This window comes from Perna viridis, chromosome 7, assembly GCF_037379345.1.
Source record: "Perna viridis isolate PV_CMFRI_1.1 ecotype Kerala chromosome 7, ASM3737934v1, whole genome shotgun sequence".
Taxonomy (NCBI): Eukaryota; Metazoa; Mollusca; class Bivalvia; order Mytilida; family Mytilidae; genus Perna; species Perna viridis.
Genome location: NC_142451.1, coordinates 4,201,159 through 4,224,545, shown reverse-complemented (window position 1 = coordinate 4,224,545; position 23,387 = coordinate 4,201,159). Strand labels below are relative to the sequence as shown.

Sequence of the window (23,387 nt, the reverse complement as noted above, 5' to 3'; positions counted from 1 at the left end):
ATGGTAAGCGTCCTCTGCTTTTCTAGAAACAGCCGCCGAGTTGCTCATAAAAAGTCAAGTCCGGGGTAGACAAACGAGGAAAAGGAAAACTATGACCCGTTGAATAAATCAGTTTTCATGGTGCTGATGGATACACCATAACGATCCACGAGTTCATGATGACGACCATAAAACTTCTGTAGTGATGACTTCAATCTTGTAGCAACATAACCCTGTTCCAGAAGCATATTTGTTAGAGTTATCAATGTTAGCGATGTATCAAATCCCCGAAATTAGGATTGTTTAAAGATAATTCGTCATCTATATAGCGGAAACTGAGATTGATTTGTTTTGTTTATTGGGGTTTAACGTCCGAGCAGCAATATTTCAGCTATATTCAGAGGATGAACCTGAAATGAATGATAAAATGAACATGAAATGATGATGAAATGAAAAAAGGTCGGGAAACAAGGACAACAGGACCGAAAAATTTTGATTGCCACCAGAAAAAGGGGGGATGGGCAAGGTCGGGCAATTTAGCCTCCTGTGGCGGAACCCTATGGTTCCTACTCCGGGCGAATACCACAGTAGGGTTCTTTAACGTGCGAGGAACGTGGCATCTTTCCCAGCACGGTGCACCACTTTGGTTTGCAGTCAGGTTTTCCGTATTATAGCCAGGGGTACCCCCATTCCACCACCTGGGGCACACATCCCAGTTGCTCTGTGGGAAGAGCGCCCTAGCCCCCGGCTAGGGTTCTGAGCACTATTTAGTCGCCTTTTACGACAAGATTACCGCTGCTGCAGGCCTATTCTTTTAACACCCGGACCTGCACGGGGTAACTGTGATTGAAGGATATAGCCTAACGATATAAAATAATAAAGCTGTGGCCAATACTGCCAATCAATCTTAAGTTTTACCAGCCATCTTGAATAATACCTTAGTAAAGAACTAAATAATTCAGTTGAGTATGTTAACTAACTTGATTTATTGAATTTGTTTTATAGTGCATACAAACCCTGAAAAATATTATCAGAATTTTATCTTCATAAACCTAAGAATCTTCGTAAGGTGTACCAGTAACACAATTTCATTTTTAGATATTTTAATTCATTTTTTCAAAAAGTTGGAACAGCTATCTGAATATTTGATGTAAATAAATGCAAACAAAATCCATGCTCAGGCTATGTAAAAAAAAGCTATGTTATAAACAAACACAAGATTAGAAATTATGTTTTGTGATAGTCAATTTGGCGTATTCAGATATTCAAATGTTGAGCTGGTACGTAGGTCACATGACCTAGCTACGTAGCTGATTTTCAAATTGATCTTCCAATAAATATAAAAAAAAATGAAGTAAAGTTAAAGCTTATTGGAATGTATAAAATTCGCTGCATGTTCAATTAAAAAAAAAAGATTTTCAGTCTTAAAATGTAAATTTATAATACTCAAATGGGCTAATGAATAACATATTATCATAGTAGATACAATGCTCTCTCAATAATGCCACCTTTGTTAATTTGCATATTTTGGCGTTATACGAAGGTGACCTTTCATAGACATATTACATAGCAAACCTATGTGGGCTTATATCACCATGGGTAGTTGTCTCCTTATTATTCATGTAATCCATTTATGTTTTATATTGAGTGTTTGATATTTTGTATTGCTAAATAAATATTAATTGTTGAATTAATTATTTACAAATTAAGTTAAAAACATGAATACCTGTCTATTTACAATGAAATAATAAATCGTTCTCTTTCTCTTATTTCTTTGGGTTAAGAACGTCTATCATGGTAACTTGTTCGCTATTCCAATTTTATGTTTCTCTACTTTCTGCTTCAAGTGCAACAGTTTCTCTATAACCGATTTTTTAAAAGAGTCAACCAATTCTTTACTGAAAAGCTGAATCTCTTCAGGTACCATGTCTGTGTCAGTGTCTGTAATCGTCTTCATCGCCAGTTTCGACCGATTGAACACTTTGAATTATCATTTCACCAGTGACGTTTTCAGCAGTTTCTGAATTCTTGCTATCTCCGGATCAATGTCGAGGTCGTTATACACACCGTTTATCAACATAGTGTCTTCATTTGTGATAGAAACATCCAAGTCGATCTGATTCTCGACAACATGCTTCCAAAAGTTTTTAACGGTCGATTGGGAGCCTTCGTCTAAGGCCACTTTGGTGGAGGGTACAGCATCTGTCGACGAGATCAGGGGCGGTTCGTTATTGTCTATTTACCTGGCCAATTCTATGGTAGTGTTCCTTGAAACATTCAATAGGGCTGCAAGTGACTTCTTGTTGTTGGCGGCAAGAAATGATGTTCAACCTTATTAACTATTACATATCTTAGTGTAATAATAAATCGTGACGACAAGCACTAATCCAGTGTTTACACAATGTTAATCAATTATCTACTAATGGAGTTCGATATTTCCTTTTTACTTGTGAAATCTGTCGAAGGTTTATCCAATGTTTACACAGCAATTTTCAAATCATTAAAATGTTGACAGCTCAGCATTGTCATTAATTAAAGAAATTACGGACTTCTGTACATTGAAATGGTGTGGCGGAGGGCGATATGCGGTGGTGGCATTATAACGGGAATTTCAATGCACAGAAAATTGGACCAAAGAAAATCTAGAACACTGTATATATGATTCTATATCATGTATCGTTAAACAGAAATTGACAAAGGAGTTTTGATATTTAATTCCGTGTTAGTTTCATTTTTTCGTCATTATCTGATAATAGTATTTAATCTTTATTTTTATAATGTACTACTATCGCGCTTATAAAAGTCGATATTAAAGCTGTTGAGAGAAGAATTGATCTAATAATGTTGACTATATTAATAGACCAATCTCTTTGTAGATTCTTCATATATATAATGGTTTCTGAACATGCAATGTTCCTAATAGTTAGTCACAAACCGTTTGAATGTAGTAGTTTTGTATTTAACTTTAATGTATTGGAATGATATATATTCTAATTCATGCGTTTTTATATTTTTCATCTCTGGGTAAGTTTAAAGTACTAATATTGTCATCAATTGGTCTGTGTTGCCAAAAACTCAAAAGAAAATCATGTGCATCTCAAGTTAATTGTTTAAGCGGGAAAAAAATGTTTTCTTAAAATCTGATTTACGTTAATTACGGTTTTGTATATTTTGTAGATAACATTACAAATAAAGAAAATATCTATGGAAAAGAGTATTTTTGAAAATAATATCTTTAAAGAATTGAAATATACTACAGCCGAAATAAAATTTATCTAAACCTCGTTAAAAGCTAATGCAAAATAAGAGAAGGTATAACTTCGATCGGAGTAGACTGAAAGTGAAAAAATCTGGAAACATGTGTTGTTTAGGAAGTAATTCATGGGAATATAATGTTGTACTCGTTTACACAAGGGGTGGGTCTTTATATTCGCTCATTTTATACCGAGCGTTAACCAGTTATAAAATATGATTATTAATGCAAACCCATGTGTAAAGGAGTACTACACCATCCTAACTATTATTATTTCTATTCTAATATGACATAAAGACTATTTCTGCACCTGAATCGCACATGGATACGTATATCGGGAAATGTATCATTTGACCTTTATTGGACGTTATATTAGAATTTATAGACTATGTTTATTCATTTTATTGTTTGTGTGTTTCTACTTTTCCATAGCGTATTGTTTTCTTTGTACTGGTTTTCCTAAAATTATGTTGCTACATGGTTAAAGTTACTATTATAAACGTTTTGTAGTTGTCCTATATTGGTATGTATCCATCTGCACCATGAGAACATATTTCTTAAAAAAAAACGTGTTGTAGCTTTTCTTTCCTTTTGTCACCTTAGACGTGACATTCTATGAGCTACTCTGTAGGTACTTCAAAAGCATAGGACGCTTACCCTACTGTTGCACCTGGTCCATGGGTTCAGTTTTTACTCATTAGGTTTGTGTCTTTGTACTTGTTATTTCTATTTTTTATCTAGAGGTCATGTTTTTGTTTCATGTGTCTATTTTCCTTGTCTAGTCGTTATTGTTTGTAATGAACGTTTTATTGCCGTTTAATTCATTTGAATGATTCTATGGAATGCTTAATCTGTATATTCTTATATAATTGTTCTTAACTGCCGTCTGAAATCTTATTAGAAGTTTGGGTATAGCTTTCGGTTATAACATGTGAACGAAATTTATTTTTAAAGCTTCTATCCTGCAATTTTAGAAATGAAATATATTTTAGTTAGGTATTCAACATATTGATATTTTGTGATAAACACACTTTTACAAAGACAAAGACTAGTCATGGAAAACAGACTTACATAAGAAAGAATATAAGATTACACAAATAATACATACAAAGTAACAAAAGTAAATGAGCAACTCTTACTCCACAAAAGACTGGGAACATGGACCAGGTGCATCAGTAGGTTAAATGTCCTCTGCTTTTCTAGAAACACCCGTCAAGTTCTTCATAAATAGTCAAGTCCAATGTAGACGAAAGGAAAACTATGACGCATTGGACAAATCAGTGTTCATGGTGCAGATGGATACACCGTAACGATCCACAAGCTCATAATGACGACCATATTTTTGTAGTGACGATCTTGTAGCAACATAATCCTGCTCCAGAAGCATAATTTTAATAGCCAATTGCGATCTACAAGGTCTGCGTAATCAACCTCTGGCATAACGTATGAGTTGAAAACTCCATACGCAGATGCTGAAGGGATGTTGAAAAAGATCTAAGGAAAGTTGGCAATACGGAAAAGCCATCGCGTTTGTCGTAAAATTTGGTCAATATGTTTCCTTTACCATCGATTTATAAGTGTAGTTCAAGAAATGAGGCTGACTTCACAGTGTCTGTAGTATCCTTTATCTCAAGTTCTTTGGAAGTAGATGCGACTTATAAAATCCCCTAAACTAGGATTGTTTAATGTTAATACGTCATCTATATAGCGAAAACTGATATTAAGGGATCTCGCTAAACGATGTTCCTTCATTTGGATCAGATTAGCTATAAAGTCAGTCCATAAAAGTGAAGGAATAGATCAGCAAGTCGAGGAGCACAATTTGTTCCAATAGGAATTCCGACCGTCAGTTGAAAAACATGTCCACCACTCTGGACAAGCATATTGGCGATAGAAAATTCCACATTATGAAAACATCGTCTTCTGTATATTTGGAAGATGATTTGTAATTGTTTTTAAAAGTATGAGGAATATCTACCAAGAACTACATATTTGTATCATTGACCTACTTAAAACTTTTATGCGCTTCAAAATTAAAAGACCTCACAGCCTTTACCAACTCTGAGAGAGAAGCAATGTTTTCTTATCCACGTTTTATCCATTTTCTTGCGTAGTCCTCCAAGTCATACATAAGAAGTTTATTATTCCAATTTACTGAGCGTGGTTCACGCTACTTGGAACCTTTAGAAAGGACCTTACGGAGAGATTCGTTTTTGATGATGCTTAAATCTCCCGTAATGACCAGAAGGACCGTATTTTAATGGAGAGTTTTTGCAAGAACAGTCATGTGGTTTAGCCTTGAAGTCCTCAATCTCAAGGTCCTCCAATATCCTTTTATAGTTGAAAACTGTGGATGCAATGGGTGAAGTATAATAATATGAAATAATCGGTGTTGATTTTTATCTGAAATACTGATGAATTCTGTTCGTGACATTTCAGTGATGGAGGATGTTGACCTCCAATATCCAAAATGATTGCCACAAGTCTGTAGAATGATGAGGCAGGTTCAGAAACAAGAGTGTCAAAACTTGTTTTGTAGAAGGAGTGTAGAAGTGTGTGAGGTATAGAATAGAGTTTAGTTGGAATGTAATGAGGTCAAGGAGGTTTTTGTATGAAAGGACCTATGGATACATCATGCATCTTAGGTGATGTGTTGTGGCGATGGCCATGACTACTTATCGGTCTTGGATTTTTGTCAAATAAATTCATTACATTTATGTTATTGTTATATTGGCTTGAAGGGTTTCCTATACTTTTGATGTCATTGCACCCGTAAGGTATTACAGTACCTAGACTGCGTATCAAGTATTCAATAAGAGTAATCAAGGGAACCAAGTTTATAGTGGTAAGCAAAAGAATGTAATCCAGGGACAAAGACCAGACATGGAAAACAGACACACACAACAAAGAACACAAAGTAACTAAAATCATACATACAAAGCAAGAAAAGTAAATGAGCAACTCGGACTCCACTAAAAACTGGGAGCATGGACCAGGTGCACCGGTAGGGTAAGCGTTCTCTGCTTTTCTAGAAACACCAGCCGAGTTGCTCATAAAAAGTCAAGTCCGGGGTAGACAAACGAGGGAAGGAAAACTATGGCCCGTTGAATAAATCAGTTTTCATGGATACACCATAACGATCCACGAGTTCATGATAACGGCCATAAAACTCCTGTAGTGATGACTTCAATCTTGTAGCAACATAACTCTGTTCCAGAAGCCTATTTGTTACAGTTCTAGCGCGATACAAAAAGTCTGCGTAGTTTCGGCAAGCTCTGGCATAACGTATGAGTTGTGATATGAACACTCCATGCGCAGGAGCCGAAGGGATGTTGCCACAGATGAAAGGAAAGTTGACAATTCTGAATGAAAAGTCATCACGTTTGTCGTAAAGTTTGGTCACTAGTTTTCCTTTACCATCGATTTCTAAGTGTAGGTCAAGATATGAGGCTGACTTCACAGTGCCTGTAGTATCCTTTATCTCAAGTTCATTTGGGTAGATGGGATGTATCAAATCCCCGCAATTAGGATTGTTTAAAGATAATACATCATCTATATAGCGGAAACTGAGATTGAAGGATCTAGCCAAACGATATTCTTTCTTTCTGATCAGATCAGCTATAAAGTCAGCCTCATAAGAGTGAAGGAATAGGTCAATAAAATACATTATATTTTCAAAACGAGTCTTTATTGAAAATAGTCAAACATTGCACTCTTTATTCTCAACTCTAGATTATTGTCTTTGTAAATCATTAAGACATATGGTTCAATACTACGCATCAAGGTACAACTGTAACCTTGATTACAATACATCATATAAAGAGAAGTTTACCGGTCATTTTCTGAATGATATGAAGATAGTGCTCATAAAATGTTTGAAACTTATACACGAAGTTTCAAATATAGTAAACATATTTATTAACTAACATTTGGTTATCCGTAAGTTTATACATGCACTGTTTATTTTATGACTATTCTTTGTCAATTTTATTACATGTCTGAATTTCCTGAAATGCTATGGATATAATTTTCAATAACTTATAAATAATTAAAAAATTCTTCAAATAGACATGTATTCCTCGTCATTCATGAATGATTAAAGACCATGGGTGACCTGGAGTTGACATTGTTTATCCAGGAGGGTTTGTTGTCTCTTTGACATATTCACCATTTCCATTCTTCCACAACCTACCATATGTCTAATGCTTTTATTGGTGTCTTCCTCTTCCTCGAATGCCAACATTTAATATAGTACCTATTCCTCGAATGCAGTAAAAAGATTTCAATGAATGTTTAGGTCATGACAATGGATGTTTGTTTTTTATAACTGTTCAAATGATTTTTATAAGTATTCAATAATCAAAAATAATAAGTGAACTTGATAAAACAGCCACATTTTTAAAATTTTTTATGAGATAAAGTAGTAGATTTTTGGTTAAAATCATTATGAAATTTAAATAAATAAAATTAACAAACAATATTTTGGAAATGGAAAGGTTAATTAGCAAATTATATGTTAGAAATATTAAAGTATAGTGAATTACTATTATGACAATTACCATTGAACTATCTATTAATTACTGAAATAGCAGGTTTAATATAAAGAAAGTTTTATAACAACTTTTATACTTATTTCTATTTAGGAAGATTGGATTTCTGCTGTGATTATGTGGTTTATACCGACACAAGACGCAAATTTTCTGATGCTGAATCATTTTGTCAAAGTCAAGGACAGACTCTGGCTTTTATCAAATCCAATACTGACCTGAACGATTTTAACAACTTTATGAACGGATTGGCTCAGTATGTATACCAGTAATAATTCCATGTTTGGTGTCTTTGGAAATGACGAAGTTACTCTAGAAAAAAGGCAGTATTCTGTATGCTGTAGTGAAACATATCTGCTTTCTTAAATGAATATGACAGTTTTACTGTATTTGTGAAGTTTTTTTGTTACATCAAACGTTTTATTTTATTTACATTTCTTAAATTATAAAACTATATATCTACTACTTTTTAGTAGTTGTCAGTGGAACAGAACATAGTTTTCTACACGTGTACAGCATATGGAAATTTACAATACATAATACTGGTATTTTTTTGTATTTGAGAACCACTGGGTCGATACCATTGCTGGTGGACCTGAGGTCCCCGAGGGTATTCACCAACCCAGTTGTCAGACTTGTCTGACCCCGAATTATATCATATTTTATCTACCCTATTTATGAAATAGTAATCAAGGGAACCAAGGTTATAGCGGTAATCAAAAGAATGTAATCCAGGGACAAAGACCAGACCTGGAAAACAGACATACATACAGGGACAAAGACCAGACATGAAAAACAAACATACACAACAAAGAACATAAAGTAACTAAAATCATACATACAAAGTAACAAAAGCAAATGAGCAACTCGGACTCCACTAAAAACTGGGAGCATGGACCAGGTGCACCGGTTGGGTAAGCGTCCTCTGCTTTTCTATGAAATCTTGCAGTATTCCAATTTTAAAAATACGTAAAACACTGAGGCTTCACTCCTTGCATTGCATATGGTAGGACATCTTGGTTTGGCTTCCTCTTTCGATAGTTTTGGTTATGAGTACTTCTTGTATATAACTAATATTTTGATTATGATCTTCCTACATATTTGATTTTAATGCTGCTGATGAGAGGTTACTCTTTGAAACACGTGTACAGCATATTGAAATTTACAATATACAAAGCTGATATTTTCTTGTATTCTACAACCAATAATGATAGATGTATCAATTAAATTACACAATTAAGTCTCATTTTAGTATTGCTATTCGTCATTGGTTTTAAAATATGATTTCAACACATGGAAAGATTGTTTTAATTAGTTACATGTTATTTCTTATTTTATACATTTTGTGAATTGTGTTTGGTTTAATTTCTACGCTATTATTACAACGGTTTTCAATAAGCAGGTTTTGTATTTTTAGCTATAATACATAGTCTTTATAATTATTTTCTCCTTAATTATCGCCTATAAATGGTGGATTCTGTTCTTAAATTTCAAAATTATTTTACGTTCAAGGCGAATAAGAACTGTTTTATTTCAAACATATGTGGTAGAAACTGGCTTTGTTTTTTTTCTAGAACATTAATCGAATCGGTTGTCTGTATGTAGCGTCGTCTTGACAGCTCGATTGATTCATCCAAAAGGTGAAATTGGTAGCCACTGGTTTTCTGCCATGCATGTGGCATATAGCAGATACCAAATAAAAAATCCGGCTAAGCGCGTCGGACTAGAACAAAGCAGGGTCTATTCGATTGAGCAGACGTTTTCTTCCTGAAAGCATGAAATTTCAAGTCATAGGACCTAAACGTGCAATCAATCAATCAATCAATCAATCAATCAAATCAATCAATCAATCTTCCAGATAATAAAATATGATCGATGTGAAAAAGTGTATTACTTTTCCCAGGTCAGTTAACAACGACATATTTATAGGACTCCGTTTTGACACCAGTTCTTCAAGTTTTACGTGGTTGGATGGTGAGGTATTGTCTTTGTCAACGAATTGGGACCAAAGTATCGGCGAACCAAACTGTCATTTACAGACGTGTAATGGGGAATATAGTCACTGTGTCCGAATCACCAAGGATACATACAAATTCAGGACTATCGAATGCTACAGAAAGTACTATACATTATGTAGTAAAGGTTAGATATTAAAATAATACTACAAGTGTTTTGTAGTGTAATAAAAAGAGTATTTGATTGTTTTAATAACTGAACACGAATTCAAATATAGTTTTCTTTGGAAATTCTGCATAAAATGGTTTGAACGTGATTATGAAATGCTAATTAAAAAAAAATACTTCCATATTTTTTCCTTTAAATTTCCTATGAGAGTTTTTTACGTTGACTTATACATGTCACGTGTACATGTACTTATAACAAGATAACGGGATATAATTATGAATACGATTATAAAAGAAGGTAATAAAATCAATTGCATTGATTCAGTAAAACAGGCCAAACAGCAGTATGTTCAAGTTGTCCAGTGTTTGAATTCCAGGTCCCGTTTTTGTTGAAAGAGTAAAAACTCTGATAAATTTATTTACATATATCTTTTCTCTTCTTTGTCATAGAACAAAAAAGAAAATACAAGGAGTAAGTTTAATTTCTTTTTTATTTAATATTGCGTTGTTTAATGCAGTTGATGCAACAACAGGGTTGTTCACACAGACAACTGGAATCAAGACCAGTTTTTTAACAAAGAGCACACAACCATTGACAACATCTGTAACGACTACAGACAACAGTGTATACTCATATGGAACGTCCAGTAACATCTACAATCCAACATCAGACGTAACAACTATACAACCAAAAAATCGAACACATTCTTATTGTAACTGCTATAATTGTGATACAGTGAATGATTTATTGGAGACAATTATGGCTGGAAACCTGACCTTTGAGAGAATTAGACAAATCGTATTAGATGACTTCAATAAAAATATCAAACCTCACATTTCTATTTCTAAAAAAGGACTGTCGAAAACAAAAAGATCAAAAACGTCGGTACCAGATCATAGGTGGTCGTCGACATCGATAGGAATTGTCGCTGTTTGTGTTATCAGCGTCCCTGTGGTATTAATGGTTCTCATTGATCTAACGAATTTGTGTCAGCATTCATAATTCAGTGAACGTTTGACACTTCATTTTTTCTTTTATTTGTTCAGTTGTTGCTATCAGGTGGTTCTTCTACCAGTACAGTTTTCACTTGGACACATTCGAACTTAGGAATAATGCACATGCATTTCGTAAATTGGAATTAATAACTAATATGCGACGCAGATTGCAACCATGGAAACGCAGTAGTAAAGCCGAAATAATTGCATTCACGTATATAATTAGGCATATTTCATGGTTGGTTTTTAAAGATTCAGTGAAAACCAATAGAGGAATTTGAATAACATGCCCGTTACAATTTCTGTAGATACATTAAAGAAATTTAGTAAAATCATATACTAATAAAATATGTATAGGTCGACTTGTCGCAAAATGTTTGTCTTTGTTTTAAAACCGTATAACACCGATACGTCATTTGTTTAATGTATTTGTAACAATTGTTAACATTAAAATTAATAAAAATGTAAGATAAATGTACTTCAACTTGTCTTTATTACTTATTCAACTTGTAAGTTGAACAAAAGAAAGATTTGTTTGAAACGTAAACAGAATAAAATATAGAATACCAAACACTAAAACCTATGTCTCAATCGAAAAAAAAAAGTAAATTTTCCGACCAGCTGTATCCAATTCTATTTGGTGTTGTCAAATCTTCCACCCATAATATGATTTGTTTATGATTTCCATTACAAGTAACAACAAACGTAGTCTCACTGGCATTATCATCAAATTAATAATGACACATTATTAAAATCTCAACCCAAAGAAGTGGAAAAATATAATCTATTTTCAATATAATTACTATCTATATAGGGACTGACATTTCATATACGAAAAGAAAAACATATAACAGCAAAATAAACATAATGCACTTTTCTAAAAAAGTCCACTTAACCGATTTTATTTTAGCCCTTGGGTTTACAACACTGCAGACTTGTTCACCAACAATGACATCGATATCAAATTTAATTGTGCAAATTTTGTAAAAAAAAAAAAAAGGGCAATGACTAAAAGTAATTTAAATACTGGCTCGTAGGTAAATATTCATGTACAAAAAAGATTTATTTGTCCGTGTTAACAAGTTTTATTTCACATTTATTTAGTAACACAAGCAAAGGATTTTAAATTTACTAGTAATCCGAAAAAGTCTTTTTCTATCTAACGATGTAATACAAAAAAAAAAGGACTTACATAAGAAAGTCTTTTATTTGGATTTGTGCCTTAAACTATATTTTATCAGCATGCACTATTCGCTTACTTCCGATAACTCTGCTAATAGTAAACTTATTGTGCACACATTATAAAAGAGCGATGGCAAAAAAAATGAGTACGTGAATAAGCAGTGAACAGGTTTTGTTGAGTTATGAAAGTGCTCTGCGCATTATGTAACTAAATATGGTCGATCGATGTATATATACATGAATTTCCAATTGATTCAAGGTGACAAAAAGTTCTGCTTCACGGGTGCTTATCAAAGACCTTTGCATTCGATCTCTGCAGTCAAAAAACATAAGAGATGTAAATCTGATAGAAAAATGGATGAAAAGATTTTTCACAATGAATCCAATTAAAAACCAATTCAAACCTGACCAAAAATAACAATTCGATTTTTTTCGTAGTGAGGCACCTTTGGCCCCTTACAACTCGAAAACCGTAAGAGATATCTGAAATCTGATTGAAATTTTCATGAAGATTACAATTTAAAAAAAATATCTACTGCGTATAATGTCGAAAGAACCACGTATAATGACAAATGCACTGCGTATATCCAGTGAATTTTCCACTGCATATATAAAACAAAGTACCATGTATAAAGTTGAAACTACTGCAAATAAGGCGTAAAATACTGCGTATAATGTCTTTCCTCATACTGTGAAATCTACTGCTCATATTAGAAAATGTACTGCGTATAACATGAAATGCACAGCGTATATTGCAAAATGCACCACGTATAACAATATATGTACTACGTATAATGTAAAAAGTACTACGTATACCCAGTTTTGTACTGCATATAATGAAAAACGCACCACGTATAATGACAGTTATATTGCACATAAAGTTATATGCACCGCGTATGAGTCCACGACCACGTATAATGTGAAATACACTATGTATACCATAAAATGTACTGTGCATAACGAGAAATGTACTGCGTATATAGAAAACCATCAACAAAAGACAGTTGCAGCGTTCCATACTAGTACAACGATAAACGAGGGAAGCACTATTTCAATTTAAAACACAGTTCTTAACAATTTGTAATGCTGACCTTCAAGGATTGTATACCAAGTATAAAAGGTCCATGCATTTTGAAAATACATATATTTAGTGAATCACCATACAGATTTTTGTCTTGAAAGAGGTCTTGTGGAATCATCGGGTAACTATGTAGTGAGGGCAGACATTTTTTTTTGACTCAACAAAAAATCTCAGCACCTCCCCCAAGGACTAAATGGTATGTTGGTATGTGTCATATGCGTGATAATTTTTTCAGAAGGGTTCAGATTGGGTTCCGATCTTTGCAATTATTCTGCACAAAATAAACAGAACACTTCCACTGCATTAGTCACTGTAGGACAGAATTATCCAGCCAAATTGCAAATTGATACCCATTTAAACTGTTGCTTCATTATTTTCGGCCTGGAGATCTCCCCCCTCGTTCAGCAGGTCCTTTCACTGGCCTTCTCTTTGACTTCTAATTACTCCAATATGCTGAGTATAAAATGAGGAGGGTATGTGGAACAATTTAAACTAATTCTTCTTATCAAATACATGTATTTTAAAAAAAAAACAATCGATCACAGTAATCTCACCATAATGTACATGCCAGCATTTTATATCAATTAACTGATAGTTAGACTCCCGAATTCTGAGGTCTCAAGATGATCAAAGATTGAAAGTCTGACGTTGCATGATGATCAATGTCTTTACAGTAATACATAATAGAATCTCAATTTGAAGTAGACAATTATGAATGCATGCAATTATCTCCGTTCAATGTCCTTCAAATTTTAAACTAAACAAATTTCAAGAAAAATATTTTGTTGATAAAATGTTTGAATCACTGACAGGCAGTATTAATAATGGATTATAAGGTCACATGATCTGAATATCTAATACACAAAACATACATGTACATGTAATAAAAATATATAAATAAAATTTTACAAAACAATTAAAGCAGCTGAAACATCTGTTTTTTGAAGAATTTAGCACTTCATCTTTTTCAAGTATGATCCTAAAGGTTATTGCATATGGATCATGTGTCTTTCATGCCTTTTGTCAAACAGATTTTTCACTGTCTTTGATGAGATGACATCTGTTATATCAGTTAGGTGTATCATGATGCCCCTTCTGGGCCACATTCATTCATTGATGGTATCAGAATTGATCTTAGTTCTCTATTCAATATTGTTATTTCTTGGTCTTGTTTCTCATACATTTTTACAGCCTGGGTAAAACGAATTATACCTAAAATTAAAAGCATAATCATAAATGCACATAAAAGTATTATCAACTGTTGGTGTAAAAACCAATTTATTCTGTATGGAATGAAAAAAACATCAGAAAACATTTTTTAATTTGTATTTTACAAGACATAGTCTGATGTTGCCCCCTTTCCATACACGAACATGTGAAATTAAAGTAAACCTTTACGAAAATAATCCTAACTCCCAGCCCATTAGAACCGTGCTTTGTAATGCTATAACCAGAGCACTATGCTTTTATTTTGGTGAAAAGCCTACAGAGTTATGCTACATGTATGCCAATTAAAGAACCTTAGTTAGTGCAATCAAATACCCCATGCATCCGCATATTAGACTCTAAAATAAAAAGTATTTGAAAAAAAATTCAAAAGGCCTTAATTCATAGAAAATCTCAACAAAACATAATTTTGTTCTGTAACTCATCATGGTATATTGTGGACTTGCATACCATAAAACAGCTCAATATCTGAAAAGTCCAGAAAACAGTTATATTTGTAAGGAATGCCATATACAAGGCCTGTTATTTCAATAAAAACATGTAACTCATCATGGTAGATTCACATGCAAGAAGTCAGTTCAATATCTGCAATTGTTTGGAAAAAAAGTCTGAAAAACTGTTATTTTTTTTTTAAATTTGCTAAGTCCAAAATTGTAATTTTGGTAAAAATCAGCGAAGCAGAACAAAATGTAAGCTTGATCTGTAACTCACCATGGTAAACCCAAATTCCAAAAATCAACTCAATATCAGCAAATGTTTAGGAAAAAGTGTGGAAAACTATTGATGGACTGACAGACATACCCTTAGCAACTTTATTGCATGGGAAATAATCAGTACTGTGCTATTTTAATTTCATGGGGATAAAGGATCCATCATGACTACAAATTTTCTGTTTTTTTTTCATGCTGACCCAACTGCCAATTTCTTTAAGGTTTTTAAGCTAGTGCAATAGACATCCACCTACAAACATCCAAATTGGAGATTCCACGTCAATCTCTACCACCAATCTAGCAAGAAAAATAGCCAATTGTGCACATGTTTACTGTCAAATCAATGTGCCAAAATAAAAACCTATCACCTACATGTACATACATACTTTAACCTGACCACAATTTTTGCCCCTGTCCGAAGTCAGGAATTTCTGGCCTCTGTGTATCTTGTTTCGTTTTCACCTTTAGTTTAAATTTTATGTTATTTGAGTATGTAGGGGCAACTCTTCTGCTGTACCTGTGTATAATGATGTCTTGGGGCCAGCTGCAGCCTACCCTGTTAAATGAGGGTTTTCTCGTTGTTCATGATGACCAATGGGCGGCCTTAGGCGGACATTTTCATCCCAATGGGGTTGTTGTCTGTTAGATATATACACCATCCCTATTCTCATTATATATAATCAATGACTCCACAAACAGGAATACACAAACTACCTCTGAACAGCTGAAGCAAGTACTGTAGTACATTGTGTATGGACACAAAATTCAAGCCTGCTACAGCTTTTAGGAGATCATCATTTGATACTGATGAGCGGTCTTGGAAGATTTTTTCAGATCATAATATTTATTTTCCACATACATTGAATCAAATATTTTATTTCTAATTTTGTAAAATCATAATGTTCAGATAAGAGTGATTAGGATCAAAGTATTTTTTCTCTCAACTTCAAGACAAAAATACTTATTTTCAAAAAAGTCTGTGTTTCAAAAAAATTTGAGTCAAAGTATTAAAAAATTCTTCCAAGAACCTCCCCGTCCCCTAAAAATCAAATCGTTGTCCATTTAAATATGTTTTTTTTTTTATTTTATTTTTGGCACAGCATAGAATTCTGATCAGAATGGAGACAAAATGGTTAAAGAAGTATAAAATCAGCCATTAAACATTCACCTACAATGTGTTATAACATGAGGTTTTATTGGAATCACTTTTTCTTTCTGACGTCTTATAAACTGGTCTTGGTCTAGTTTGAAAGGGTCCAAATCTACAACTTGTCTGTATCAATTTTAAATCTTACCTTAATTTTTTTTGATTATTTAAAAAAAATACCACTTCGAAGCACTTATCATTTTTAGACCACAAAAAAAAAAAAACAATTTCCTATTGTTTTCATACTGAAATCTCATTCATTTGAAAGATTAATGATGCCTCAAAATTACATTGTTGCTCTGACATCAAAAGGTCACTTGGATAATTTTGAGATTATTTGGAGCAAAATACAATGTGAATTAATGTATTTCATAGAAATAATATGCATACAGTAACACTTTTACTAAAGTTAATGAGCAGAAACCAGATAAATGCTTGTTTTTCGGTCCATTTTAGTCCCTTATAAAGCTAAGTTCATAACCCAATCAAATAAAAAAAAGGGCAGGGAACATTGTGTACTTCATGGAATAACTTCATAGAGATAAGTATCCTATTGAAAACAAAATCACAGCAACAATGCCATAATATTGTAGTATACACTGCAATTTCTTGTGAAATTATACATGTACATGTATATTGGTAGAAACATACCATCACCATCAACAGGAAAGCCATATTTCCCAATAACTTCCATTTGTATTTGTGTTGCTAGAGGAAAAACAATTTGCATCATTCTCAACATATCATTTCCTGCATTGTCTTTAGCTTCATTTAAACGAATTGCATTTTCTGGCTGTCTAAATGCAGTAAGTACATCCTGTAGGGCATCTGAAAAAAAACACTTTAATCTAATAATTTAATTGGACATTGCGCTCTGGCAGAAGAAACATAGATTGGAGGGGCTAATTTTAATTTAAATGAAAATTATGATTTTGTTATACAGTCAGGTAAGACAACTAATCAGTCATAAAGTGAATTAATTTACATTGTACAAAATGTACATGTGGTTCCAATCCATGGAGCACCAGCATTTTATATGACACATTGAACATCTTGTCCACACAATCCACTAACAATAAACATTTTTTTTCTGCTGATGAGGCCATCCAAGGGTCAAATAACTTAAGGATGGATTATTTAAATCATGGGTTGAATTCCATGGTATCAGGTGGTATATTGTCATACAATCAGTGGGATTTCCAAACATCTGGGCACTTCAAGGTTTACAATGCATGAGGTGTACTGAGGTGGCACTTCACAGATGACTTTGGTTTACCTACATTTTGTACATGTACATGTATGTAGAACATCGGAAGCTAATTCAAAATCTGCTGCAGTTATCTTATTAATTATAAATTTATTAAAAATTTTTAAATATTTCCAGAAAATTTTGATTTTTATTTGATTTTCTGTTTTCAAAAGGTACAAAATGTGTAACTCCAAATTCCAGTACCCAAAATCAAAGTCTGATATTTTGTTACCTGTACAATTTTAATATATATTTTACATTAGAAAACCATAATATTATCAAAATATATTGATTAAATTTATATATTAAAAGCACACTAGATTCTGTTTATCAGATTATCTTTTTCATTCCTCATAATATCACATCTTTGCTGGTATGGGCATTGGTTCTAGCTAAAACAGCACATAATTCAAACTTCAACATTTCATATCTAAAACTCCATCAAATCTTGCAGTTCTTTAGCAAAAGTCTTAAAGCGAAGTTTCAACTTCTGAATGTTTTCAGAAAAATGTGAAAATTTAGACAGGAAAATGTAAAATACATGTAGTTTGGTACAGTAACTTTAGGTTGTATATTATTTACATGTACGTCTTGAAAACAGAAAATTGGTCTAACATAAAATGTTAATAAAATATTCAAGCTTGATACAGCTCTGAATTTTAATTGTATTGAAATGTATAACACATAATAATATTATACCCAGAATGGAAGCAATCAAATGACTTAAATACTTACAATAAGACTTTCAAAAGATGACATTAATAGACTGAGAGACAGACTGACAGACTTTCTATAGAACCCAAAGTGTTATTATTGTATCTGTAGGAAATGATTAGAAAAAAATCAAAACCTTGATCAAAAGACTACCTCATGGCAATTGGTGGAAGTGTTTCTGAGATCCAAAAACAGAAAACTGTCCCATATTGATATGAATCAAAGTGCTGATAGCACTGGCAGTTTTTGATTCTGGTGAAAATTGTACCATGAACAAAATTTCAAAGATTATATGATGTTAAATAAAATTGTGATCATACATTGCAATTTAAATACTATCAAGAACTAACATTTTTTAATATGTATAAACTGAAAATCAATCTATACTACTGATCCAACTTTACAAAAAAAATAATTTTCAGATTTTCTAGATTTTCAAAAACTAGACACTTTTATCAAGTTGAATTTTCCAACCAATTTTACTTGGATAAAATCACCGTTCTTCAATTCCTATTTATAAATGGTAAAATATTAATGACAGGATGGATAATTTTGACTCATAAGCATGTTAGAATGAAAATATTTAACACATTTTATATTTCCAGACATATAACTGCAAGAAATTAATTCCCTAAGTGTAAATTCATTACTAAATATCTTTCAAAGCCAAAAAGGACTCTCTCAAATCTTGAGTTGATATGAAGACTAGATCTTAATTTAGTTTGCATAAATAATAGAATATTATTGAGCTGATAAATTGCAAGAAACATATTTACTTATTACAAAAGAGGTATTGAATGATATAAAAGGAATTACATTTGGACTATATTTTTGTGTAGTGTTCAGAAATAGTAAGGAAGTTCCAGTGATAGACTGGTTACATAAGATATTTTGTTCCTGAAGAATAAAAAACTCAAAAATGTAAAGTCCAAAATATATAAAAATCAAAAGGAGCTAACACTAAGAGAAATAAACTACTTAACAAAGTTATAAGAAAATTCCTTGAAGCATTTTTAGGTTACTGTGCAAATATGGGAAATATCCCCCCTTTTTTATGAATAAAGTCCTTTCACTCAAAAATGAAAAATCAGAAATTCATAAAAAATTAAAGGGAGCTTTCACGAATGAAAGGGAGCTCTCATCAATGAAAGGGAGCTCTCACCAATGAAAGGGAGCTCTTACCAATGAAAGAGAGCTCTCTCCAATGAAAGGAAGCTCCCACCAATGAAAGGGAGCTCTCACCAATGAAAGGAAGCTCTCACCAATGAAAGGAAAAAGTTTCATGAAAATGGTGGAACCACTATTGAGTCTAAAAACTGTGATATTCTCCCCATATCTATGAATTATGTCCTATAACTCTTAAATACAAAATCACAAATTATATAAGGCCATAAAAAGTAATAATATGTCTGTTTACAGTTACATTTGAAAAACAAACATAGGGTAGGTCAGACAGCATTTCCATTTCCTTTTATTTTTCATTTTATTTTTTGGCACAGGCTTAACCTTTTGTTATGTCTTGGAGTTAAATGTTAAGGTCCACTTTACCATGGTACATACGAACCCTTCCTATCTGTGTTTATCATGTTTATTATAAGTTTAATAGTAACCGTGGTTATTACAAACATGCTGTCCATATAACAACATTTACTTAATTTCAGTGCTGGTCGATATGGCCTGTGCCATGGTAACTTTCTGTTTACAACAGGGAGGTGGATGCATTTGCTCAAATGCTGAAATGACTAAGCTGTATTGTACATTCTTTTTTAACAGATATTACATGTTTTATATTTTCATTTTGCTAATAAAATGGCTAAGGGTCAGTCGGGTAATTGTTTTTAGACATATATTTTTTATGGCCTAAAGAAACAATTCATTAAACTTTCATTGACATTGCTACACAGGTTTTTGAATTATAATCTAAAACAGAAAATTGTCTCATATTAGAATGAACAAAGTCCCACAACTCAAAAATCAATTAAAAGAAACAATTCACTAATATCACAAAAATTGGTGGCAGCTTTATTGAATAACCGTGTGAAGTGTGAACGAACAATGGACAGAGGGAAGGACACAGGTATACATATACCATAATATATCCCGTCTTAAGAGATAGACATTTAATACTCTCCCATGGTTGTGTTATCAACTGGGGTAAGTATACATTTACTTATGGCCAGAAAACGAATATCCAGTTTGTGCACGTAAAATTAGAAGCTCATACCTGCAATCTTTTGAAAATCCCCATGGGGTTTCAAGGTGGGACAACATGTGAACATTTTCTGGACATATTTTTCAAAAATACATGGGTACTGTAATAACTATTAAAGTATGAAGAGACGACCACTATGGTATTTACAGGCTTTTTTTCAGTTGAACAACATGCACATGCACTGTAATAGATTGAAGTTTGTAAACCCATTTTTTGTGGTGAATTCCTCCAAACCTAATTGAAATTCTGAAGTTTTAAAAAAAAAATTAAAAAAATAAATGAGAAAGCTTTAATATACATTCAAATGTATTTCTACTATTTTTAAATACTTTGAGCACATTATTCCATTAATGTCAATAAGAAGGGAGTCAGTTTTCAGTTTTGAACTGAAAGAGGTTATATCCAAACAAGATCTCTTGCCTAAACACCCCAGATTTGATCCATGTAACAGCAAGATGCAAATTGGTTATAAGGAAATTTGAGCAACACTCTCTTTTCATTAAATGAATACCATGAGGTTCAGTACATGTGGAAATGTAATATTCAAGAATGTTGATATCAAATTTTTAAAATCATCACTAATTAAAAGGAATAGTATTTATTTTAACTATTGCAAACAAACTTTTGGGAAATATACTGCATTGTTAAAATTACAAGAAATGTGAAAAAAACAAGACTGCTGGGGAGGTAACTGACTCATTTAGTACAAACAATGCTAATTTTATGATTTGTTTACATACATGTACATGGTTCTACAAATTTTAGACCTGTTAAATTAACAGTATTTGTCAAATTAATTATGGAGTAGCAATTAATCTTTAAAAAATTATTTTCTGTTCATAAAATAGTGGTAGATCCAATCGGGATTCATCTTCTACTTGTCAATCATCATCGATAACTGTGATAGCTGATTGCTCATGGGAGATTTTTTTCCTGTCATAAAATGTACCCTCACCAGTTAAGACAGCAATGAACACCTTTTATCTGATTTATTACTCTTCTAATCAAAGAAATGAGATTGTAACACAAATTTTGGGGTTTGAATTCGGAGTTTTATAAGGTTATTTTGACAAAATCAGGCTTTGGGACAAAGTTGACCTGAAAAAAAAAAACGTGTTAACGGGACAAATGGTCAAAATCGTGAAAACACAATTAAATCCTGTAAGTTGGCAGGTATCGGAGCCTAAACACCTTCATTCTCGTATACTTGGTAAATGCAGTTGAGAACCACACCAGTCTAGGTAACATTAGCTGGCTTCCATGATCAAATACACATAAGATCTAAGCTTTTTCCAAGATAGGGATGGTCAAAACATGGTACCCAAATGTTTATGAAAATGACGTAATCAGCTTATCAATATTGGACAATTTGACCTGACGACACTTATGACTAAGACAACCCATAGTTACCTACCAAAGCCTGACATTTCCACCCATACATATTTCAGACCGTAACAATAAGAGAACGAATCAGGACAATAAGAACTGAACATCATAACAATTTTTACCATATTTTAATTTAATAATAACAGATCGCTGACAAAAATTATGAAAGGACATAGGTGTTTGAATTCATATGTTCATATTAATTATGAAAGGACTTAGGTGGTTGAATACATATAGATTTAAATCTAAAGCAAAGTAGCATGGTGCGGCACCATGACCCTTTTTTTCATGACATATGTTTCTTTGGGAGCGTTTATGGTTTACCTTCCTTACATTAATAAATAAATGCGATCTTGAGAGGCTAATTTATATTTTAGTTGGTCGCCTCCCTATGACATTAGTGAGCATAATATACCTCAGCAAATATTAAGTGATAAATGTTTTTTTTTTTATCTGGAGTCCAGGACTAGTGTACAGTATACACTAATGGTATATACATTTTGTACCGTACCATTGATATATCAAATATTGTCAGTAAAATGCTGAATATTATCGATCAGTACGCTCTGTTGGCAGCATTAATGGTTGTATTATCAATTTGATTCTGTATAGTTATGGCAAGAAAAAGCATCAATATCCAGATTGTACCTTCATTTTCAGGAGCTCAAAAACAGCATTATGGCAGCTTTATTTGCGTATACTGGTATATATGTGATTGAGAGCCAAACCAGTCTAGGAAAATATTTGCTAGTTTCGATAATTAAATACAAATCAAATCACAGCTTTTCCAAGATAGGGTTGGTCATAATAGTCTGCATTATGGCACCCAAAATTACATAATCAATACTACCCATAATTCTTTGAACATAAAAATTCCAAAAGAAAAACGAAACTAAAATAATTGATAAAAGAAAGAATCAAAATGAAACAATTTGGTAAAATGGATCAAATTGTAACAAAACACAATTAAACGATACAAATTGAAACAGAATCAACCGAAATTAAATTGAATAAAAGAAATCTTTTAAGGCACGTTGCATATTATAAGCTCATAATGTTTACCAGTGCTGGAAAATTCGATCCAAAGAGTGAAAGACATTTCGGGCGGTGACAACCAATAATTCCTTACTGAATGTAGGACATTTCGGCCAATACTAGAAATATCAGACCGTGACAATTCGTATAATGCTTTAGGAAATATATCATTACAAAATTTACTATATTTGACGGTTGTAAGTATAATAAGTATAATATATATCAAATCAAAGATGACAAAACTTATCAAAAAACAAAGTTATTTGTAATTAATATTTTTTCGGGAGCGTTAAAAGGTTTCACTTCATCATATTAAATGCAAGAAGCGACATTTTAGTCTAACATCTGAGATAAAATAAGCAAAGAGGGAAGAAGTATATTGGTTAATCTAATCTATACACCTTTACAGTCTTGCACCGTAAAATGTTGCATTTTCTTCTATCTGGTTTTTTTTTATCAATTTTCAAACAGGTAACCAGTTCAACTAAATGATAACAAAGTAATATTGAAATATCCCAAATGTACTTAGTAGACTATAGTGAAACA

General features: G+C 32.6%; 2 protein-coding genes across 2 annotated transcripts; one reads left to right on the top strand and one right to left on the bottom strand.

Moving 5' to 3' along the window:
- Nucleotides 1-2,896: 2,896 nt before the first annotated feature.
- On the top strand, nt 2,897-11,051 carry LOC148611020 (uncharacterized). Its single transcript, XM_088591064.1, has 4 exons — nt 2,897-3,003; nt 7,876-8,035; nt 9,683-9,921; nt 10,421-11,051. The coding sequence occupies exons 1-4, from the start codon at nt 2,958-2,960 to the stop codon at nt 10,903-10,905; spliced, it is 930 nt and encodes a 309-aa protein (XP_088447190.1). The 5' UTR covers nt 2,897-2,957; the 3' UTR covers nt 10,906-11,051.
- Nucleotides 11,052-11,372: 321 nt separating this feature from the next.
- Nucleotides 11,373-23,338, bottom strand: LOC148611019 (protein C10-like). The gene is made up of 3 exons (XM_088591066.1): nt 23,243-23,338; nt 16,897-17,073; nt 11,373-14,373 (listed from the first exon to the last, which is right to left on the bottom strand). The coding sequence occupies exons 1-3, from the start codon at nt 23,271-23,273 to the stop codon at nt 14,243-14,245; spliced, it is 339 nt and encodes a 112-aa protein (XP_088447192.1). The 5' UTR covers nt 23,274-23,338; the 3' UTR covers nt 11,373-14,242.
- Between the last annotated feature and the right edge of the window lie 49 nt (nt 23,339-23,387).